At 44.7% G+C, this 20,985-nt stretch overlaps 1 protein-coding gene across 1 annotated transcript in view; it reads left to right on the top strand.

The window, feature by feature from the left end:
* The first annotated feature begins 324 nt into the window (after positions 1–324).
* LOC140726118 (dysferlin-like) overlaps positions 325–20,985 on the top strand; it is a 388,334-nt gene continuing 367,673 nt past the window's right edge. The window contains 1 exon segment of the mRNA XM_073042070.1: positions 325–1,045. Coding sequence (XP_072898171.1) covers positions 958–1,045 — 88 coding nt within the window. The 5' untranslated portion in view covers positions 325–957.

A 20,985-nucleotide genomic window follows, 5' to 3' on the forward strand; every position in this document is an offset into this window, starting at 1 on the left:
GATTAAACAAGAGGTCCTTGGACCCCAGGTTGGGAACCACTGCTCTAAGAAGACCTGAAAACATTTACTCTTTCCATAGATGCCGCCTGACCTGCTGAGTTCCTGCAGCATCTTGTGTGTGTCGCTCTGGATTCCCAGCATCTGCGGAATCTCTTGTGCTTTTGGTCATAACCCTATTGCGTAGCTTTTCCCCGCTCTTCTAGAGCCCTACAATGGTTGGTTCCGAAGTCACAGAAGGCGCTATATAAACGCACTCTCTGGACAGCTGAGAAGACGAGTCAGAGATTCCGCAGAGCTGATCAATAGAAACGGGAGCCAGTCCATAATCAGCTTCACATGGGCCGTGGCTGACCGCATTGGCGCACTCTCGCTCTGTATCAGAAGCCAAGGCGGCGCCTCGGTGCTGGTGGGAGGCGGGGGGAAACGGAGAGAGCGAGGAGAGCCATAACGCTGAAGGCGAGGGTGGGTGGCAACCGGTTAAGGGAGAAAGAGGGAACGAGGTGGGTGGGGAGAGAGTGAGAGAGAAAGTCACAGATAGAGAGAGGAGGACGGAAAAAGCCGGAGGGAGAGAGAGCCAAGAGGAGGAGACAGAGAAAACGGAGAGCGTAGGGAAAAAGTTGGGAGATGGGCAGATAGTGGGGAAAATAAAGAAAGAGAGGCAGAGGGGAGATAGTGATAGCAAGATAGAGAATCAGAAATTGAGCAAAGAGAGAGAGAGTGGGAGCAATAAAAGGGAATAGAAAGAGGAAGCGAAAAAGAGAACCAGGGAAGGAAGAAATAGAAGGAAAGAGAGGTAGAAGGGAAAAGAGATTGATCGAGAGTGGGAGGGGCGGAGGCAGGAGCTAGTTAAAGGGAGAGGGAGGGAGGGGTGGGGCAAGACCGACTCCGGGTCCAGGAGCGGATGAGAGACAATTACTGGACGCCTGACCCTCCCGGCTCGCCCCGGCCGCTCTCAGGATGCTGCGGGTGTTCGTTCTGTGCGCGGAGCGGCTGCAGATTATCGAGCAGGACATCAGCGACGCGTACTGCGGGGTGACATTTCAGGGTAAGAGGCAGCGAGCGAGCCCCCCCCGATCCGCTCAGGCAGAGTATTCCCGAAGTTAATTATAGCCGTGTTGGGTTACAGGCGGACTGGGACACCAGCTGAGGCTATAATTAACAGGCGCACGCATTGCATTAAAAACCTGTAACTTCTAAAGCAGCAGTAATGACAATCCATCTGGTGAATTTTTAACCATGTCCTTATATTTCTGGGCGTCTCATTGGCAGAACCTGTCTTCGATACCTCTGCACAGCCAGCAATCTGTTTGGGATCTCTCCCCCCACCCCATCCTTACCCAAAGTTTTTAAGCCCCCGTGTTTATGCTCGCCCTCCCCCCGTGACGCGTGAGTTTCCTCTGGGGGACCCCGGTTTCCTCCCACAGCCCAAAGGCATGGGTTAATTGGTCATTGTAAATTGTCCGGTGATTAGGCCAAGGTTAAATCTGTGGATTGCTGGGTGGCTCGGATCGAAGGGCCGAAGGGCCTGTTCGGCGTGGAATGTCTAATAAAACACAAATAAAGATCTCTGTATGAAAGGTTGTGTGGGTAGCAGCTCTGCGTTAACTCTGCCATGATGCTGACTGACCTGATGAGTCTTTTCAAAGTTTCAATTTCAATAAGTTCAGCTTAATTTGCAGAGGATGCAGAAAAGACTCAAGGCTTTTACCCTGCCGATTAAACAGCTCCTGGTACACAAAAAGCAGACGCCACTAGGCTCAAGGACAGCTTCAATCCCACAGTTATAAGACTATTGAGCTCTACCCTGGGATAAAATGGATCCTTGACCTCATTAGGCCCCTTGCATCTTACTGACTGCCTGCACTGCACTTTCTCTGTAACTGTAACCCTTTATTCAGCTGTCTGTTATTGTTTTCCCTTGTTCTTCCTCAATACACTACGGTGAAATGATCCGTATGAATGGTTTGTAAAACAAAGACGGAGTCCGTGGAGGGGAGGCTGGTTTCTGTGAAGTGCTGAGCTGTGTCCAGAACTCTCTGCGGTTTCCTGCGGTCATGGGCGGCGCAGTTCACGTACCAAGCTGTGATGTGTCTGGACAGGATCGAATTCCATATGTTGTAAATGTTGTTGTTTTGTGGCAGCAGTGTGCTATATCATCATTACCATCGTGTGCCAAGGGAGATCATGGTCTTTTGATCATGATTGTTGTTGGAGTACTTTGCCATTGCTGCCTTTCAGACAACATTGTATGATGTAGATGATCGTGGTCTCATAACCATGATTGTTCTTGGCAAAATTTTCTGCAGAAGTAGTCTGCCATTGCTACTTCTGTGCCTTTACAAGATGGGTGAATCCATCCATTATCAATACTCCTCAGAGATTCTCCCTGGTATCAGTGGTCACAGAACCAGGACTTGTGATATGCACCAGCTGCTCGTACGACCATCCACCACCTGCTCCCATGGGTGCAAGTGACCCTGATTGGGATGGGGGGGGGGAGCTAAGGAGGTGCTACACCTTGCCCAAGGGTGACCTGCAGGTTGGGAGGGAAGAAGTGGAGAAGCACCTTACACCTCCTTTGGATGTCTGGGGCAGGAATAGCTGCTGAGTTTCCAGGCTTAGATGTTTCAAAAAGGACAGGGAGGGAGGCAAAAGAGGTGGGGGTGTGGCACTGCTAATCAGGGATAGTGTCACGCTTGCAGACAAGGAGGAAGTCATAGAGGGATTGTCTGCTGAGTCAGTGTGAGTGGAAGTCAGAAACAGGAAGGGGGCAATAGCTCTACTGGGTGTTTTTTGTAGACCCTCCCCAACAGTAACAGGGATATTGAAGAGCAGATAGGGAGGCAGATTCTGGAATGGTGCAACAATAATAGGGTTGTTGTGATGGGTGATTTTTAACTTTCCTAATCATGACAGGCATCTCCTTAGACCAAGGGGTTTAGATGCAGTGGAGTTTGTTAGGTGTGTTCAGGATGGTTTCATTTTGCAATTTGTCGATAAGCCAACTAGAGAAGAGGCTGTACTTGATCTGGTTTGGGAAATGAACCTGGTCAGGTGTCAGATCTTTTCAGTGGGAGAGCATTTTGGAGTTAGTGACCACAACTCTATCTCCTTTACCATGGTGCTGGAGAGGAGCAGATAATTTGGGAACATATTTAATTGTGGTAGGAGGAAAAATGTTGCTATTAGGCAGGAACCTGGGAACATAAACCGGGAGCAGATGACCTCTGGGAAATGCACGGCAAAAATGTGGCAAATGTTCAGGGAATATTTGCATAGCATTCTGCATAGGTATGTTCCATTGAGGCAGGGAAAGGATGGTAGGGTAACAGATCCATGGTGTACAAAAGATGTAGAAAATCTAGTTTAAGAAGGAAAAAACTTGTGAAAAGTTCAAGAAACTTGTTACTGATAGAGTTCTAGAAAATTAGAAGGTTGTCAGAAGGAGCTTGAGAATAAAATATGAAAACTAGAAGAGGCCATGAGAAGGCCTTGCCGAGCAGGATTAAGGAAAACCCCAAGGCATCTACAAGTATGTGAAGAGCAAGAGGATGAGCTTTGTGAGAATAGGACCAATCAGGTGTGATAGTGGAAACATGTTCATGGAGTCAGAGGAGGTAGTGGAGGTACCTAATGAATACTTTGCTTCAGTATTCACCAAGGAAAAGGACCTTGGCAATTGTCGGGATGACTTGCAGTGGACTGAAATGCTTAAGCATATAGACATTAAGAAAGAGGATGTGCTGGAGCTTTTGAAAGGTATTAACTTAGATAAGTTGTCGGGACCAGAGGAGATATACACCAGGCTACTGTGGGAATCGAGGGAGGAGATTGCTGAGCCTCTGGCGATGATCTTTGCATCATCAATAGGGATGGGAGAGGTACTGGAGGATAGGGGGTTACAAATGTTGTTCCCTTGTTCAAGAAAGGAGTAGAGATAACCTAGGAAATTATAGACATGTGAGTCTGACTTCAGTGGTGGGCAAGTTGTTGATGATCCTGAGAGGCAGGATTTGAGAGCATTTGGAGGGACATAATCTGACTCGGGATGGTCAGCATGGCTTTGTCAAGGGCAGGTCATGCCTTAAGAACCTGACTGAATTCTTAGAGGATGTAACAAAACACCTCAATGAAGGTAGAGCAGTGGATGTAGTGTATATGGATTTCAGTAAGGCATTCGATGAGGTTTCCCATGCAAGGCTCATTCAGAAAGTAAGGAGGCATGGGATCCAAGGAGACCTTGCTTTGTGTATCCAGATTTAGCTTGCCTACAGAAGGTAAAGGGTGGTTGTAGATGGTTCGTATTCTGCATAGGGGTCGTGACCAGTGGTGTTCTGCAGGGATCTGTTCTGGGACCCCTCCTCTTTGTGATCTTTATAAGTGACCTAGATGAAGAAATAGAAAGGTGGGTTAGTAAGTTTGCTGATGACAGAAGGGTTAGGGGTGTTGTGGACAGTCTGAAGGGTTGAAACGAGATAAAAGCGGGACATCGATAGGATGCAGAACTGGGCTAAGAAGTGGTCAATGTAGTTCAACCCAGATAAGTGTGAAGTGATTCATTCTGGTAGTTCAAATTTGAAGACAAATTATAGTATTAATGGTAAACTCTTGGCAGCGTGGAGGATTAGAGAGATCTTGAGGTCCATGTCCATAGGACACTCAAGGCTGCTGTGTACATTGACGGTGTTGTTAATAAGGTGTATGGTGTGTTGGCATTCATCAACCGTGAGATTGAGTTCAAGAGTCGTAAGGTAATGTTACAGCTATATAAGACCTTAATCAGACCCCACTTGGAGTACTGTGTTCAGTTCTAGTCACCTCACTACAGGAAGGATGTGGATACTATAGAGAGAGTGTAGAGGAGATCTACAAGGATGTTGCCTGGATTGGAAGGTGTAGCTTATGAGAATAGGTTGAGTGAACTTGGCCTTTTCTCCTTGGAGTGATGGAGGATGAGGGGTGACCTGATAGAGGTGTACAAGATGATGAGAGGTATTAATCGTGTGGATAGCCGGAGACTATTTTCCCAGGACTGAAATGGCTAACGTGAGGGGGCATGGTTTTAATGTGCTTGGAAGTAGGTACAGAGAGGATGTCAGGGGTAAGTTTTTCACACAGAATGTGTGCATGGAATGCACTGCCAGCGATGGTGGTAGAGGTGGATACAATGTCTTTTAAGAGGTTCTTGGATACTTGGAGTTTAGAAAATTAGAGGTCTTTGTGGTAGGGTAATTTTGGGCAGTTTCTAGGGTAGGCTATGTGGTTGGCAAAATATTGTGGGTTGAAGGGCCTGTAATGTACTGTAGATTTCTCTGTTCCTTTGGTAGAAATGTACTTTCAGCCCACCACTAAAAACATACTATAATTTGTATTAAAATATATAGTGTAAAAGAGGATTAGTGAGGGAGACTTCATGGGTTCATTGTCCATTCTGAAATCTGATGGCAGAGGGAAAGAAGCTGTTCCTTTATCCCTGATGGTAACAACGAGAAGAAGGCATGTTCTGTGTGGTGACGGTCCTTAATGATGGATGCTGCCTTACTGAGGCACGGTCTTTTGAAGGTGATGGTGGGCAGGGACGTGCCTGTGATTGAGCTGGCTGAATCTAAATCCATAAGACCATTGCTCCGTAAAACATGGGAGCAGAATTAGGCCATTTGGTCCACTGAGTCTACTCCATCATTCAATCATGGCTAAAAACACAAAATGCTGGCAGAACTCAGCAGGCCAGACAGCATCTATGGGAGGACGTAGTGACGACATTTCGGGCAGAATTTCGGCCCGAAACGTTGTCACTACCTTCTCCCATAGATGCTGTCTGGCCTGCTGAGTTCTGCCAGCATTTTGTGTTTTTATTTATTTCCAGCATCTGCAGATTCACTCGTGTTGCCATTCAATCATGGCTGATCCTTTTTTCCCCTCCTCAGGTCCACTCCCCAGCCTTCTCCCCATAAACTTTGATGCCGTGTTCAATCAAGAACCTATCAATATTCGCCTTAAATATACCCAATGACCTGGACTCCACAGCTGCCTGTGGTAACAAATTCCACAAATTCATCACCCTCAGGCTCAGGAAATTTCTCCACATCTCTGTGTTAAATGGATGCTCCTCTATCCTGAGGCTGTGCCCTCTTGTCCTAGACTCCCCCACCATGGGAAACATCCTTTCCACATCTACTCTGTCTAGGCCTTTCAGCATTCGAAAGGTTTCAATGAGATCCTTCTAAATTCCAGCGAGTACAGACCCAGAACCATCAAACGTTCCTTGTATAATAACCCTTTCATTCCTGGAATCATCTTTGTGAACCTCTGAACTCCAATGCCAGCACATCTTTCTTAGATAAGGAGCCCAAAACTGTTCATAATGTTCAAGGTGAAGCCTCACCAGCGCCTTAAAGCCTCATAATCTCATCTCTACTTTTTTATTCTAAACCCTTGAAATGAATTCTAACATTGCATTTGCCTTCCTCACCACCAACTTAAGCTGCAAGTTACCCATTAGGGTTTTCTGCACAAGAACTCCCAATTCTCTTTGTATCTCAGACTTTTGGATTTTCTCCCCATTTAGAAAATAGTCTGCACAGTTGTTTCTACTACTAAAGTGCATGACCATGCATTTCCCAATATTGTATTTCATTTGCCACTTTCTTATCCATTCTCCTATCTTGTCTAAGTCCTTCTGCAGGCTACCTGTTTCCTCAACATTACCTGCTCCTCCACCAATGTTTGTATCATCTGCAAACTTGGCAACAAAGCCATTTATTCCATCACCTAAATCATTGATATGCAGCATAAAAAGAAGCAGTCCCAACACTGACCCCTACGGAACACCACTAGTCACTGGCAGCCAACCAGAAAAGGATCCTTTTATTCCCACTCACTTTCTCCTACCAATCAGCCAATGTTCAAACCATACCAGTAACTTTCCTGTAATACCATGGGCTCTTAACTTGGTAAGCAGCCTCATGTGTGGCACCTTGTCAAAGGCTTTATGAAAGTTCAAACATACAGCGTCCTCTTTATCTGTCCTACTTGTAATCTCCTCAAAGAATTCCAACAGGTTTGCGAAGCAAGGTTTTCCATGAAGGGAACCATGCTGACTTCGTCCTATCTTGTCCTGTGTCACCAAGTACTCCATCACCTCATCCTTAACAATTGACTCCAACATCTTCCCAACCACTGAGGTCAGGCTAACTGGCTTACAGTTGGCTTTCTGCTAGCTTCCTCCTTTCTTAAGTTTGCAATTTTCCAGTCCTCTGGCATCATGGGGCCTCTTTAGATTCTGCACATTAGAACCTCCATACCAGACAGTGATGCAGTCATGCATACTGTGGGGCTTCAGACTTCTGGGCCTCCTGCCTGGTGGTAGCTGTGAGAAGATGGCCTGGCTGGATAGTAGGGATCTTTGACGATGGATGTTGCCTTCCTGAGGCAGCACCTCCTGTGGATACTTCTGCTGGTGGGGAGGCTGATTAGTCAGAGCATTGGAGGTTATGGGTATGGGGAAAAGGCAGGAGCTTGGGGTTGAGAGGGACAATAAACTAGCCATGATCAAATGACTGAGCGGGCCAAATGGCAGAATTCTGCTCCTGTGCCTTGTGTGCCTGTGATGTATTAGACAGAGTCCATCGCTCTCTGCAGCTTCTTGTCTTCCTGTGGATTTGAGTTGCCACACCACGCCATGATGCAGCCAATCAGGATGCTTTCTGTTGCCTATCCTCAGTTCACTGTTGGGTGGTGTGTAATATCATGGCAGCAAAGTGGCAACCCCCTTTTTGTTCCTAATCTCTACCCATGTGGCCTTCTCGGATATTCCGCCTCACTATTGAAGTAACGGGTTCCTTGACGAACAGCGGAATACCACTTACTCTTTTACTACCTCACCCCCTATTTATATTCAGTGATTCAGTACCCTGGGAAGGACTGCCCATCCTTTGGCTGTGTCCAGTCACAGCAGCAAGATTGTGGGATTATGTGTTAGTTATAGCTTTGCATTAATCAAGTAGTCAGATGCCTTGCATTAGACCATAGGTCATGGGGGCAGAATTTGTCCATTTGGCCCATCAAGTCTGCTCTGTCTGCCATGCAATCATGGCTAATTTATTATCCTTCTCAACCCTATTCTCCTGCCTTCGTCCCGTAACCTTTGATGCACTGATTAATCAAGAACCCATCATCCTCTGCTTTAAATATACCCAATGACTTGGCCTCCACAGCCATCTGTGGCAATGAATTCCACAGATTCACCACCCTCTGGTTAAAGAAATTCTTTCCCATTTCAATTTTAAAGGAGGTCCTCTTATGAGGCTGTGCTCTCTGGTCTTATTGGAAATATCCTCTCCATGTCCACTCTGCCATTATGGTAGCTCTATATTTCCCCTCCTGTTCATTTGCTCTCTTGCTCTTCCCACTGGATTTGCTAATCTTTGCTCCTCTGGTTGACTGTACCCCATTCCAAGTTTATCATGTTGGGCAGACGTATTCAGGGTATAAATGCCATGAAAATGAACATTTTGCAGCAGCACAGAACATTACAAAGGTGGAAAGCATAAGTTAACAATAGACCATAAGGAGCAGAATTAGGCCATTTGGCCCATCAAGTCTGCTCCACCATTTCATTATGGCTGATCTATTTCCCTCCCAACTCCATTCTCCTGTCTCCTCTCCGTAATCTTTCATCCACTGAGATGAACCTATCAACCACCTGGTTGCCGTTGCCACCTATGGCAGTGAGTTCCTCAGATTCGCCACTCTCTGGCTAAAGAAATCCCTCCTCATCTCTTTTCTAAATGGACATCCCTCTATTCTGAGGATGTGTCCTCTGGTCTTGGACTCCCCCACTGTAAGAAACTTCCTCTCCACAATCCATTCTATCAAGTCCTTTCACCATTTGATAAGTTTCAATGAGGTCACCCCTCATTCTCCTGGATTTTGGTGAATACAGGCCCAGAGCCATCAAGTGCTTTTCATATGACAAGCCATTCTATCCTGGAATCACCTCATAAACCTCGTTTGAGCCCTCTCCAGTTTCAGCACATCCTTTCTAAGATAACGGGCCCTGAACTGCTCACAATACTCCAAGTGAGGCCTTGCCAGTGCCTTATAAAGCATTAACATTACATCCTTGCTTTTATATTCTTGTCCTAAACGTAAACATAAAGGGTATCGGCCTGAAACGTCGACTGTACTTCTCCCTATAGATGCTGCCTGGCCTGCTGTGTTCCACCAGCATTTTGTGTGTGTTGCTTGAACTTCCAGCATCTGCAGATTTCCTCGTGTTTGTGTTTTTAAATTCACAACCTTGTGGTTGGGTTTGGAGGATTGCTTTCCTCAATGACCCAGAGAGCTTTGTTGGCTGGTGTCAGGGCTTTGCGGTTTGGCTCTTGGTAGAGTCATCCATGCCAAACAAGTCAAAGTGTCGAGGCCAGACTAAGAGTGGTCCACCGGTCTTCAAGGTTTGGGAGTTCAATTCAGGGCTAACAACCCTGACTGGTCAAGCAAAATTGTTACGGAAACAGCAATGAAGCATCCTTCTGCATCTGAGTGTGACGGTATTCCTGAGTCTCCACCCGGGATTTGCATGACTGACAGTAGTGAAAACAGAGAGGAATCTACTGACATGATGAAGGAATCCCTGAACACTGCCAGAGATGGGGCACCTTCATTGCTGCCCTAAACGCCAGCAGCGTAATGGGCAGTAAGTATACAAAATAAGCACACAATGTTCCTGATGAAGGGTTTTGGCCCGAAACATCGTCACTACCTCCTCCCATAGATGCTGTCTGGCCTGCTGACTTCTGCCAGCATTTTGTGTTTTTATACATGATGTTCTTGCAAGGTTGTGAGAGAGAGTCCAATGTAGTGTAAGATGTAATATATAATACACAAGACATAAGTATAAATAAACAGTGCAAAAGAGGAAAATGGTAGTGTTCATGGGTTCACAGCCTATTACAGACATGACAAACATGCAGTAACATAACTTAAAGTTAACTCAAACTAAATTCACTCTCCTCAACACTACGGTTCCCACAGCCTGTAGACTCACTTTCAAGGACTCTTCATCTCATGTTCTCGATATTCATTTATTTATCTTTTTTTTTGTATTTGCAGTTTGTTGTCTTTTCAAAGTTCAAAAGTTAAATTTTATTATCAGGGTGCATCTATGTCACCATATACAATCCCAATGATCTTAAAGTGAGATCATTGGTTGTGGGAACATCTCAATAGATGAGTGCAGTTGTCCTCTTTTGTTCAAGAGCCGGATGGCTGAGGGGTAGTAACTGTTCTTGAAACGGGTGGTGTAGGTCCTGAGGCTCCTGGACCTTCCACCTGATGGCACAGCGGGTAGAGAGCATGGTGTGGGTGGTGCTGCTTTCCTATGACAGCAACAATGATTCATGTAGTGTACTCAATGGTTGTGATGGCTTCACCCGTGATGTACACTGGTGGTTTGTCCGTCTGTCGTGCACGTTTTTTATTGATTCTATTATGTTTCTTTACATTTACATTGAATGCCCACAAGGAAATGAATCTCAAGGATGTACATGGTGACGTATATATGTACTTTGATAATAAGAAGAAGCCAAACTGTACAAATAGAAAAATAAATAATAATAAATAAATAATACTGAGAACACAAGTTGTAGAGTCCTTGAAAGTGAGTCCAGAGGTTGTGGAATCACTTCAGTGTTGAGATGAGTGAAGTTATCCATGCTGGTTCAAGAGCCTGATGGTTGTAGGGTAAAAATTGTTTCTGAACCTGGTGGTGTGGGACCTGAGACTTCTGAACCTCCTTCCTGACGGCAGCAGTGAGAAGAGAGCACGGCCTGGGTGGTTGGAGTTCCTGATGATGGATGCTGCTTTCCTGCAACAGTATTCCATGTAGATGTACTCAGTGGTGGGGAGGGCTTTACCCGTGATGCTCCATAGTGCAGGGTTTCCCCCCACTTTCCTACTTTCCAGAGACATGTGGGTTAGGGCTTCTGAGCTGTTGGTATGCTAAGTTGGTGCTGGAGGCGTGGTGTCCAGTGCAACCTTTGACTTTGTTGGTCATGAATGCAATTGGCACAGTTCACCATGTTTTGATGTTTCAATGTACATGTGAGAAATGGAGCAAATCTTTACCAGTATTTCTGAGGCCCCGGTACCACGTTCCTGATGGTAGCAGTGAGAAGAGAAGGTGGCCTGGATGGCGGTGGTTGTGGATGATGGACGCTGCTTTCCTGCGGCAGCGCTTTATGTGGACGTGCTCAACGGTGGGGAGGACTTTACCCGCGATGTTCTTAAAGCAGGCTATTTTATTGCCTTCTCATTGCCGTGGGAGCTTCTCGTGCTCAATATTTAAGATGCTGGGGTGGGGGGAGGGGCGCACTGTTGCTTTCTCTAATTCCAAAAGCTAATCGAAAGAAAAACACAGGAACCTGGTAAAATGTGTACATTATTTATTTATTGTAATGTCTGCACTGTTTTGTGCACTTTATGCAGTCCTGGGTAAGTCTGTAGTCTAGTGAAGTTGTTTTTTTTCTCTGTTGTTTTTTTTTTTACGTAGTTCAGTCTAGTTTTTGTAATGTGTCATGTAACACCATGATCCTGAAAAACATTGTCTCATTTTTACTGTGTACTGTACCAGCAGTTATGGTCAAAATGACAATAAAAGTGACTTGACTTGACTTGATTTCGATTTTACTTTCATAAAGCACTCACATGTGACCTGGTGGCGTAATGTACTTTTACATATAATCCACGATGAATTATATAAATAACAACTAATGGTTAATCGAACAATATATTTACTATATTACTTAAATACTAAAGACATTACAGGCACAGCAAATAATCTCCAGGCTGATTTCTGGGATGATTGGACTGTCAAATGCAGAGAGATTGATCAGATTATGTTCTCATCCTCCTGAGTTTCGAAGACTAAGTGGTGATGTCATTAAAATGTAATAAAAATGATCTGCGTATACAGGGACATTTCCCCAGCTGCGTATCTAGAACCAGGCATCATAGTCTCGTAATTTAGGGTTAGCAAATTGGGTCAGAGATCGAGAAAGCTTCTGCTAGATGTAAACACCAGAGATTCTGCAGATGCTGGAAATCCAGAGCAACACACACAAAATGCTGGAGGAGCTCAGCAGGTCAGGCAGCATCCATTGAGAGGATAAATAGTCGACATTTTGGGCCGAGACCCTTCCTCAGGACTTGAAAGGAGAAAAAGCCAGAATAAGCTAGAATTGTGAATTGTCTACCCAGGATGACCATTGGATGTGTCCTGGGCACATTATGGGCAATTCACTTAAGTCATAATCATCGAGTTATGGAGTCTTGCGTCATGGAAACAGGCCCTTTGGCCCACCTGGTCAATGCCAACCAAGATGCTCATCTAAGTTACAAACACGAGAGAATCTGCAGATCCTGGAAATCAAAAGCAACACACACAAGATGGTGGAGGAGCTCAGCAGGTCAGTCCTGATGGAGGGTCTCAGCCTCAAACGTTGACTCTTTACTCATTTCCATAGATTCTGCCTGGCCTGCTGTTCCTCCAGCATTTTGTGTGTGTGTCCCATTTGCCCTTATTTGGCCTGTATCCCTCCAAAATATTCCTATTCATGTACTTGTCCAAATGTTTAAATGTTAATATTCCATTCAGTGGCCACTTTATTAGGTACACCTGTACACCTACTAATTAATGCAACTATAATCAGCCAATCATGTGGCAACAACTCAATGTATAAAAGCATGCAGACGTGGTTAAAAGGTCCAGTTGTAGTTCAGACCAATATCAGAATGGGGAAGAAATGTGATCTAAGTGACTTGGACCGTTGAGTGATTGTTGGTGCCAGATGGGGTGGTTCAAGTATCTCAGAAACTGCTGATCTCCTGCAATTTTCTCTAGAATTTACAGAGAATGGTCTGATAAACAAAAAACAGGCAGTGAGCAGCAGTTCTGTGAACAAAAACACCTTGTTAATGCAAGAGGTCGGAGGAGAATAACCAGACTGGTTCAAGGCGACAGTAACTCAAATAACCACGTGTTACAACAGCGGTGTGCAGAAGAGCATCTCTGTATGCACAACACATCGAACTTTGAAAGCAGCTGTAGACTGTGACCATGCACTCAGTGGCCAGTTTATTAGGTACCAGAGTGGCCACTGTGTGTGCCTACTTCAGCTAATCTCCCAAGAGTTTCCATTCTGGGATCCACAGTCTGCTTGCTTAATGATATTTAATGATATTGGTCCATGACACAGAAAAGTTGGGACCCCCTGCTCTGGGCCTATCTGTACTGCAGTAATTATCCACACAGAAACAGGTCCTCTGCCCACCAGAACGTATCATCACATATTACCTATTCACACTGATCCTGTTGGCCCACTTTGTTTTAACTGTCTGGTGATACCCTGGTGATTCCTGTAAACAATTTTCTGATAACGTTCGCAGCTGTTCCTGTCTGCAGTGCATGGCATTGTCTGGAACAGGCGAACTTGATAATAAATGGCAGCTGCTCTGATGAAATCAGACCACTGCACTTCAGTCAGAACGGCTCGGAGTTAACATTAACTCTGGGGCTGACATAGCAGAGCTAGGGCTGCAACAAAGCTCGTTTGAAGTTTGAGCCACAGGTTATCTCAGTTGCTCTATTTACATATTTGAGGAATGTAAACCTCTGGTGTTTTCTTTTGCACTAAAAAAATCATCACTGATAATAAATTGGTTTATTATTGTACGCGTGCAGGGGATGATCTGGTGTTTTGGAAAATTTAAATGCTGGCCCAGACAGACTGAAAAGACCATAAGATATAGGAGCAGAAGAGGGCATTTGGCCCATTGAATCTGCTGCGCCATTTGATCCAATTCTTCCAGCAATCCCCATTCCCTTGCCCTCTCCCCATACCTTTTGATGCCCTGGCTAATCAAGAACCTATCTATCTCTGCCTTAAATACACCCAATGACTTGGCCTCCACAGCCACTCCTAGCAACAAATTCCACAAATTTACCACCCACTGACTAAAGTAATTTCTTCGCATCTCAGTTCTAAAAGGACGTCCTTCAATCCTGAAGTTGTGTGCTCTTGTCCTACTCCCCTACCATGGGAAATAACTTTGCTGTATCTAATCTGTTCAGGCCTTTTAACATTTGGAATGTTTCTATGAGATTCCCCCCCTCATTCTTCTGAACCTCAGGGAATGCAGCCTTAGAGCTGCCAGACGTTCCTCATATGGTAACCCTTTCATTCCAGGAATCATTCTTGCGAATCTTCTCTGAATCCTCTCCAATGTCAGTATATCCTTTCTAAAATAAGGAGCCCAAAACTGCACACAGTAGTCCAAACGTGGTCTCACAAGTGCCTTATAGACCCTCAACATCACATCCCTGTTTTTATATTCTATGCCTCTAGAAATGAATGCCAACATTGCATTCGTCTTCTTCACAACCGACTCAACCTGGAGGTTAATCTTTACGGTATCTTGCTCAAGGACTCCCAAGTCCCTTTGCATCTCTGCATTTTGAAGTCTCTCCACATCTAAATAATAGTCTGCCCGTTTATTTCTTCCACCAAAGTGCATGACCGTACACATTGTATTTCATTTGCCACTTCTTTGCCCATTCCCCTAAACTATTTAAGGCTCTCTGTTTCCTCAACACTACCTGCTCCTCCACCTATTTTTGTATCATCAGCAAATTTAGCCACAAATCCATAAATATTGTAGTCCAAATCATCGACATACAGCGTAAAAAGCAGTGGTCCCAACACCAATCCCTGTGGAACTCCATTGGTAACCAGTAGCCAGCCAGAATAGGATTCTTTTATTCCCACTCTCTGTTTTCTGCCGACTACTCAATGCTCCACCCATGCTGGTAACTTCCCTTTAATTCCACGGGCTCTTATCTTGCTAAGAAGTCTCCTGTGTGGCACCTTGTCAATGGCCTTCTGAAAATCCAAGTACACCATGTCTGCTGCATCTCCTTTGTCTATCCTGCTTGTAATTTCCTCAAAGAATTGCAGTATGTTAGTCAGGCTAGATTTTCCTTTCAGGAAACCATGCTGGCTTTGGCCTATCTTGTCATGTGTCTACAGCATATATGTCAAACTCAAGGCCCGCGGGCCGAATTCGGCCCGCGGTGGAATTATCTTTGGCCCGCGAGATAATATCTAATTACTATTAAAGCTGGCCCCAGTAATCGAAGCGCCTATGGCGTATGATATGGCTAATGCTGAGTTTATTCAGGTACCAGGTTTTCAGGGTTTTTAGTGTTTATTCGGCAGTCTTGCTCGGCAGTCTTCTTCATAAGAAACGGAATTTGTAAAGTGAAACACTTTGTAGTTATAGCAGAGACTGAGACACATGAGAGCAGCTGAAAAAAACGGAGGCAACGAAAGCTGCGTTCGCACGCGTCCGACTGATCCGGCCCGCATGAAGCTGCATTTTGCTCAATCCAGCCCGTGACCTAAAATGAGTTTGACACCCCTGGTCTACAGGTATTCCGTAATCTCACACCTAACAATCGATTCCAACAACTTCCCAACCACTGATGTCAGGCTACCAGGTCTATAGTTTCCTTTTTGCTGCCTCCCACCCTTCTTAATAAGCAGAGTAACATTTGCAATTTTCCTGTCATCTGGTACAATGCCAGAATCTATCGATTCTTGAAAGATCATCGTTAATGCCTCTGCAAACTCTCCAGCTACTTCCGTCAGAACCCCAGGGTGCATTCCATCAGGTCCAGGAGATTTATCCACCCTCAGACCATTAAGTTTCCTGAGCACCTTCTCATTCATAATTTTCACTGCACATACTTCACTTCCCTGACACTCTTGAATGTCTGGTATACAGCAGATGTCTTCCACTGTGAAGACTGATGCAAAATACGCATTCAGTTCCTCTGCCATCTCTGCATCTCTCATTACAATATCTCCAGCACCATTTTGTATTGGTCCTATATCTACCCTCAACTCTCTTTTATCCTTTATATAATTTTTTAAAAATTAATATCTTCTTTGATGTTAGTCGCCAGCTTTCTTTCAAAATACATCTTTTCCTTCCTAATGACCTTAGTTTCCTTCTGCAAGTTTTTAAAAGCTTTCTAATCTTCTAACCTCCCACTAGCTCTGGCTTCCTTGTATGCTGTCTTTTTTGCTTTTACTTTGGTCTGACTCCACTTGTCAGCCACAGTAGTGTCCTTCTTCCCTTTGAAAATTTCTTCTTATTTGGAATATATTTGTCTTGCACTTCCCTCATTTTATGCAGAAACTCCAGTCCTTGCTACTCTGCTGTCCTTCCTGCAAATGTCCTTTTCCAGTCAACTTCTGCTGGTTCCCCTCTCATTGTAATTTCCTTTATTCCTCTGAAATACTGATGCATTGGAGTTTATTTTTTCCCTCTCAAATTTCAAAGTGAACTCGATCATATTGTGATTTCTGTTCCCTAAGTGTTCCTTAACCCTCAGCTCTCTTATCACCTCCGGATCATTGCACAACACCCAATCCAGCACAGCCGATCCCCTAGTGGGCTCAACAACAAGCTGTTCTAAAAAGCCATCCTTTAGACATCTTACAAATTCTCTCTCTTGAGTTCCAGTTCTGACCTGATTTTCCCAATCCACTTTCATGTTGAAATTCCCAATGATTATCATAACATTACCTTTCTGACACACCTTTTCTATCTCCTGCGATAATTTCTAATCCACATCCTAGCTGCAGTTTGGAGGCCTCTATACAACTGCCATTAGGGTCCTTTTACCCTTGTCATTTCTTATCTCAACCCATAGAGACTCTACACCTTCCAATCATATGTCTTCTCTTTCTAATGATTTAATATTATATCTCATACACAGAGCCACACCAGCCCCTCTGCCTACTAACCCATCTTTCCAATACACCGTATATCCTTGGACGTTCAGTTCCCAATGGCAGCCAACCTTTAGCCAAGTTTCAGAGATGGCCACAATGTCATATTTGCCAATCTGTAGCTGAATTTCAAGATCATCCATTTTATTCCTTATATTGTGTGCATTCAAATGTAACACTTTCATTATTTCTGTTTTAACTGCACCATGCCTCTATTGCCCTGTAACTCATGCCACTGCCTGTGATTAAGCCTCATCTTCTGCCTGTACTTTTAATAATTTCTGTTGCACACTATCTTTGATTTATTTCTGTTTTCCCCTTCCTCAGCCCTATCACTCTGGTTCCCACCCCCTGCAAAATTAGTTTAAACCTGCCCTAACAGCTCTATTAAATGTGCCTGCTAGGGTATTGATAGGGTAGGGTGTCGGGTCCAGAGGCAAGGGTTTAGCCGATTCTGCTCACTCTTCCACGATGTTTACTCCTCCCTCTCTGGTGCTGAGGCTGTGTGTCTGCTCCAGACTGTGTATCAGAGAGCTTCTTAGCAATTTGCCCCACTGTGTGATGAACTGAGGCTATGGGCCTACTCTAGCATCCCCCCCCCAAGCCTTTGGCCCCAAAATATTGTACCAACCTGAATAAACTAGTAATCAAATGCATAATTTAACTAATCCCTTCTGCCTAGATAATGTCATGTCCCAATATTCTGCACCTATCTAAGGACCTATTGAACACCACTATCATATTTGCCTCCACCACTGCCCCTGTAAGTAAAAATTTGCCCTGCACGTTTCACGTAAACTTATCCCCTCTCATTTGAACATCAAAGTTAAAGTACATTTATTATCAAAGTATGTATGCAGTATACAACCCTGAGATTTGTCTTCCCACAGACAGCCAGGAAACAGAAACACCATGGAAACCATTCAAAGAAAAACATCAAATCCCCAACGTGCAAAAATTAACACATCACGCAAATGGCAAAAAGTGAGCGAACAACACACAGAATATTAAACAGAGTCCTTGAAACAGTCTAGGAATGATCAGTTCAAAGGTTCATTTATTCTCCGAGTATACGACTCTGAGATTATTCTTCCCCAGATAGCCAGGAAACCAAGATAAAAAAGAACCGCAAGACAATCCTCAACCCCCAAACCCCCCACCCTGCATTAAACACAGCAAGAACATCAGTCAATTTGATTTAGATCATATCAATTTAGCCTTGCTTTGGTCATTGACTGCAGGCCCCAGAGCAAATCTTCCCTGATCAAAATTGCACAAAATAACAATGAAAAAGCAGTAAGCAGAGATCAGAAACACATATAATGTGAGCTATGAATGGCAGATCCAGTCCACAAACCACGTCGAATAAACTTTGTCAAATAAATAAATACTGGGGTTTGGAAACCCTAGTAACTGGCCAAAGGTAAGGGTAAGCGTTGCGGAAGATTGCCTCATCGGAACACCCGTCTGCCGGTCTCCGCTCCTGCTCTCTCTGTTGCAGGAGCAGCCTCTCTCCCTCACTGTCTAAGATACTGAAGTGTTGGGATGGACTGTAGTTTTTTTGATGGACTTCAGATCATGGTATCTTTGAGGGCTTATGTGGGGGGGGGAAGGGGGTTGATGCTTTTGCTGCTTTAGGAGGGGGAGGAGGGCTTTGGGGTTCTGACATTTCTGTTATTCTTTGCGGGTTTTTTTTTCTGTTTCATGGATGTCTGTGAAGAGTAAGAATTTCAGGTCGTACACTGCTCACGTTCTCTGATATTGAATTGAACCATTGAATTACAAGGGCAGCCTTGAAGTTAGCTTGTGATATCCCTCAGCTTCCGAACCCTGTGGTGCTCTGAGCTGAAGAGGGGAAGTGAAATGGGAAGTGAGAGGGGTGGATTAATTGACCAAGCCTGTCTTGAGGCAGTGAGTCGCTGGAGGAAGGAGGTTCGGATTAGAAAAGGGAATTTTACAGCAATGATAAACCGTCTGCATCCAATTACTCAGAGTGAGAGAGGATGTGGTGGCAAAGTTGACTGGTGGAACGCTTGACATGGAAGAGCTGTTCCATCTCTAAGTGGAAGACCATAAGACATAACAGCAGAATTAAGCCATCGAGTCTGCTCTGCCATTCCATCATGGCTGATTTATTATCCCTCCATTCTCCTGCCTTCTCCAAGGTACTTTTGACACCCTGACTAAACAAGAACCTGTCAACCTCCATTTTAAATATGGATGACCTGGCCTCCACAGCTGTTTGTAGAAATAAATTCCACAGATTCACCACCTTCTGGCTGAGGAAATTCTTCTTCATTTCTGTTCTAAAGGGACTGAGGCTGTGCACTTTGGTCCTGGACTCCCCCAGCACCAAATCCTGTAGCACACCACTGGTCTAGGCCACCAAACTGAGAAACATCCCATCTACTACCATCATCTGACTCACATCACCATCCAACTGGCCAGCTTATTCTGGAACCCTAGGCTCAGAGTTTTCCAATACTGTCAATCCCTGTGAGTCTGCAACCCCAAGTCAGAGTTCCCTGGAGGCTGGAGGTGAAAGACAGCCTGTTCTGGAGTTGTAGGACCGTGCATGTGCGTGGGAGGGAGGGATAGGAGCGGGGTCCTCATGAAGCGCCTCGGCCCGAAACGTCGACTGTTTACTCTTTTCCGTTGACGCAGCCTGACCTGCTGAGTTCCTCCAGCGTTTTGTGTGTTGCTTTGTTTTGATGTTGTTGTTTTGTTGCTTCTTGTGGTCTGCGTTGTTCTGCCGAAAATGGTGGGCATGATATCTTGGTGCCGGAATGTGTGATGGATCTTGTGGCCTGCTCCCAGCGTGTCCTTGGGTATGTTGGTTCTGAACGCAAAAGTTGCATTTCACTGTACATTGTATGTTTCAATTGTTATGTACCCCGTAACTGGGTCACTTACCAGCAAAGATAGAGAGGACCGTTGAAGTCTGATGGTACTATTTTTAATAGTATTTATTGATAGAAATACACAAAAATAATATCAATGCAAACACAGAGATAATATACGTCATCAATACTAAATCTAAAAGCGCGGGTATAATAATAATCAATAAGAAATAGCTCTATCGTTGTCTAGGGGATAATGTATTGTCCGATGGAAATATAAAAGTCACTTTAGTTCAGTCAAGCTGTAGGCTGCAGCCTTTGGTTGGAGAGAAAGACGGGTTAAAACTTGCCCATTCCTTTTATGATGTCAATCCTTCGAGAGTCGTTGGGAGTTGATTTCCCCGTTGTTAGCTAAAAACCGTTCTTCCGTGGTAAAGGCCACCGATTCCGGGGCAAATGGAAACGGACGCACGTGGCCTTCCACTGGTTTTTGTTATTACGGGATCTCTAGCGTTTCTTCTGGTGCGTCTGAGGGGCTGTTCCCACAGACCCTCTTTTTATCCTGACTCACAGGGTCGCAGATGTCGATCAGGTTGGGATGATGCAATCCCTCCACCAACCTCCCCCTCGGTTCATTGCCTGGGGGGGGGGCTTCGATGCATCGTGCAGGATGCAATACACAAGTCCGTCTCCAAGAGACAATAGCCGGTATCAATGGGTCCGCCTTTCGGAGGCCAGGACACATTCCAACCCTTTTGTGGATTCTGCATGTCTTTCTCTCATTTCCTGTGTCCCCTGAACTGACTTAATAGTGATCTTGCGATTCTCACAAAGGAGGGGGCTACCCCGCACCCTTCGGCCCCTCAGAGCTGTGGCACATTCGTAACACCCCCTTTCTTCAAAGCGTTTTCACCAGCGGTGAAAACGAAGTAGTACAGAGTCTTACAGGATTTTAGAATCTAACACAATACAAAAGCTTTTCTTTTCACTACAGAGTAATACAGTTATACATTCAATTCAGCATCTAGATAAACAGTCTGCGAGCACATTATCACTTCCTTTAATATGCTGTATCTTAATATCGAACTCTTGCAGCATCAGACTCCAACTCAATAACTTCCTGTTTTTATTTTTCATATTTTTCTTTAGCCAACAAAACTAAAGAGTTGTGATCTTAGCTTACGGGTATACTACAACAGTTCACGCAAATACTAATCTTTATGTTGCTTTCAAACTTAACAGGCAGGCTTCCATGGGGGTTGTCTTTTATTATTCACAGGCTTTGTCGA

This window comes from Hemitrygon akajei, chromosome 4, assembly GCF_048418815.1.
Source record: "Hemitrygon akajei chromosome 4, sHemAka1.3, whole genome shotgun sequence".
Classification (NCBI taxonomy): domain Eukaryota; kingdom Metazoa; phylum Chordata; class Chondrichthyes; order Myliobatiformes; family Dasyatidae; genus Hemitrygon; species Hemitrygon akajei.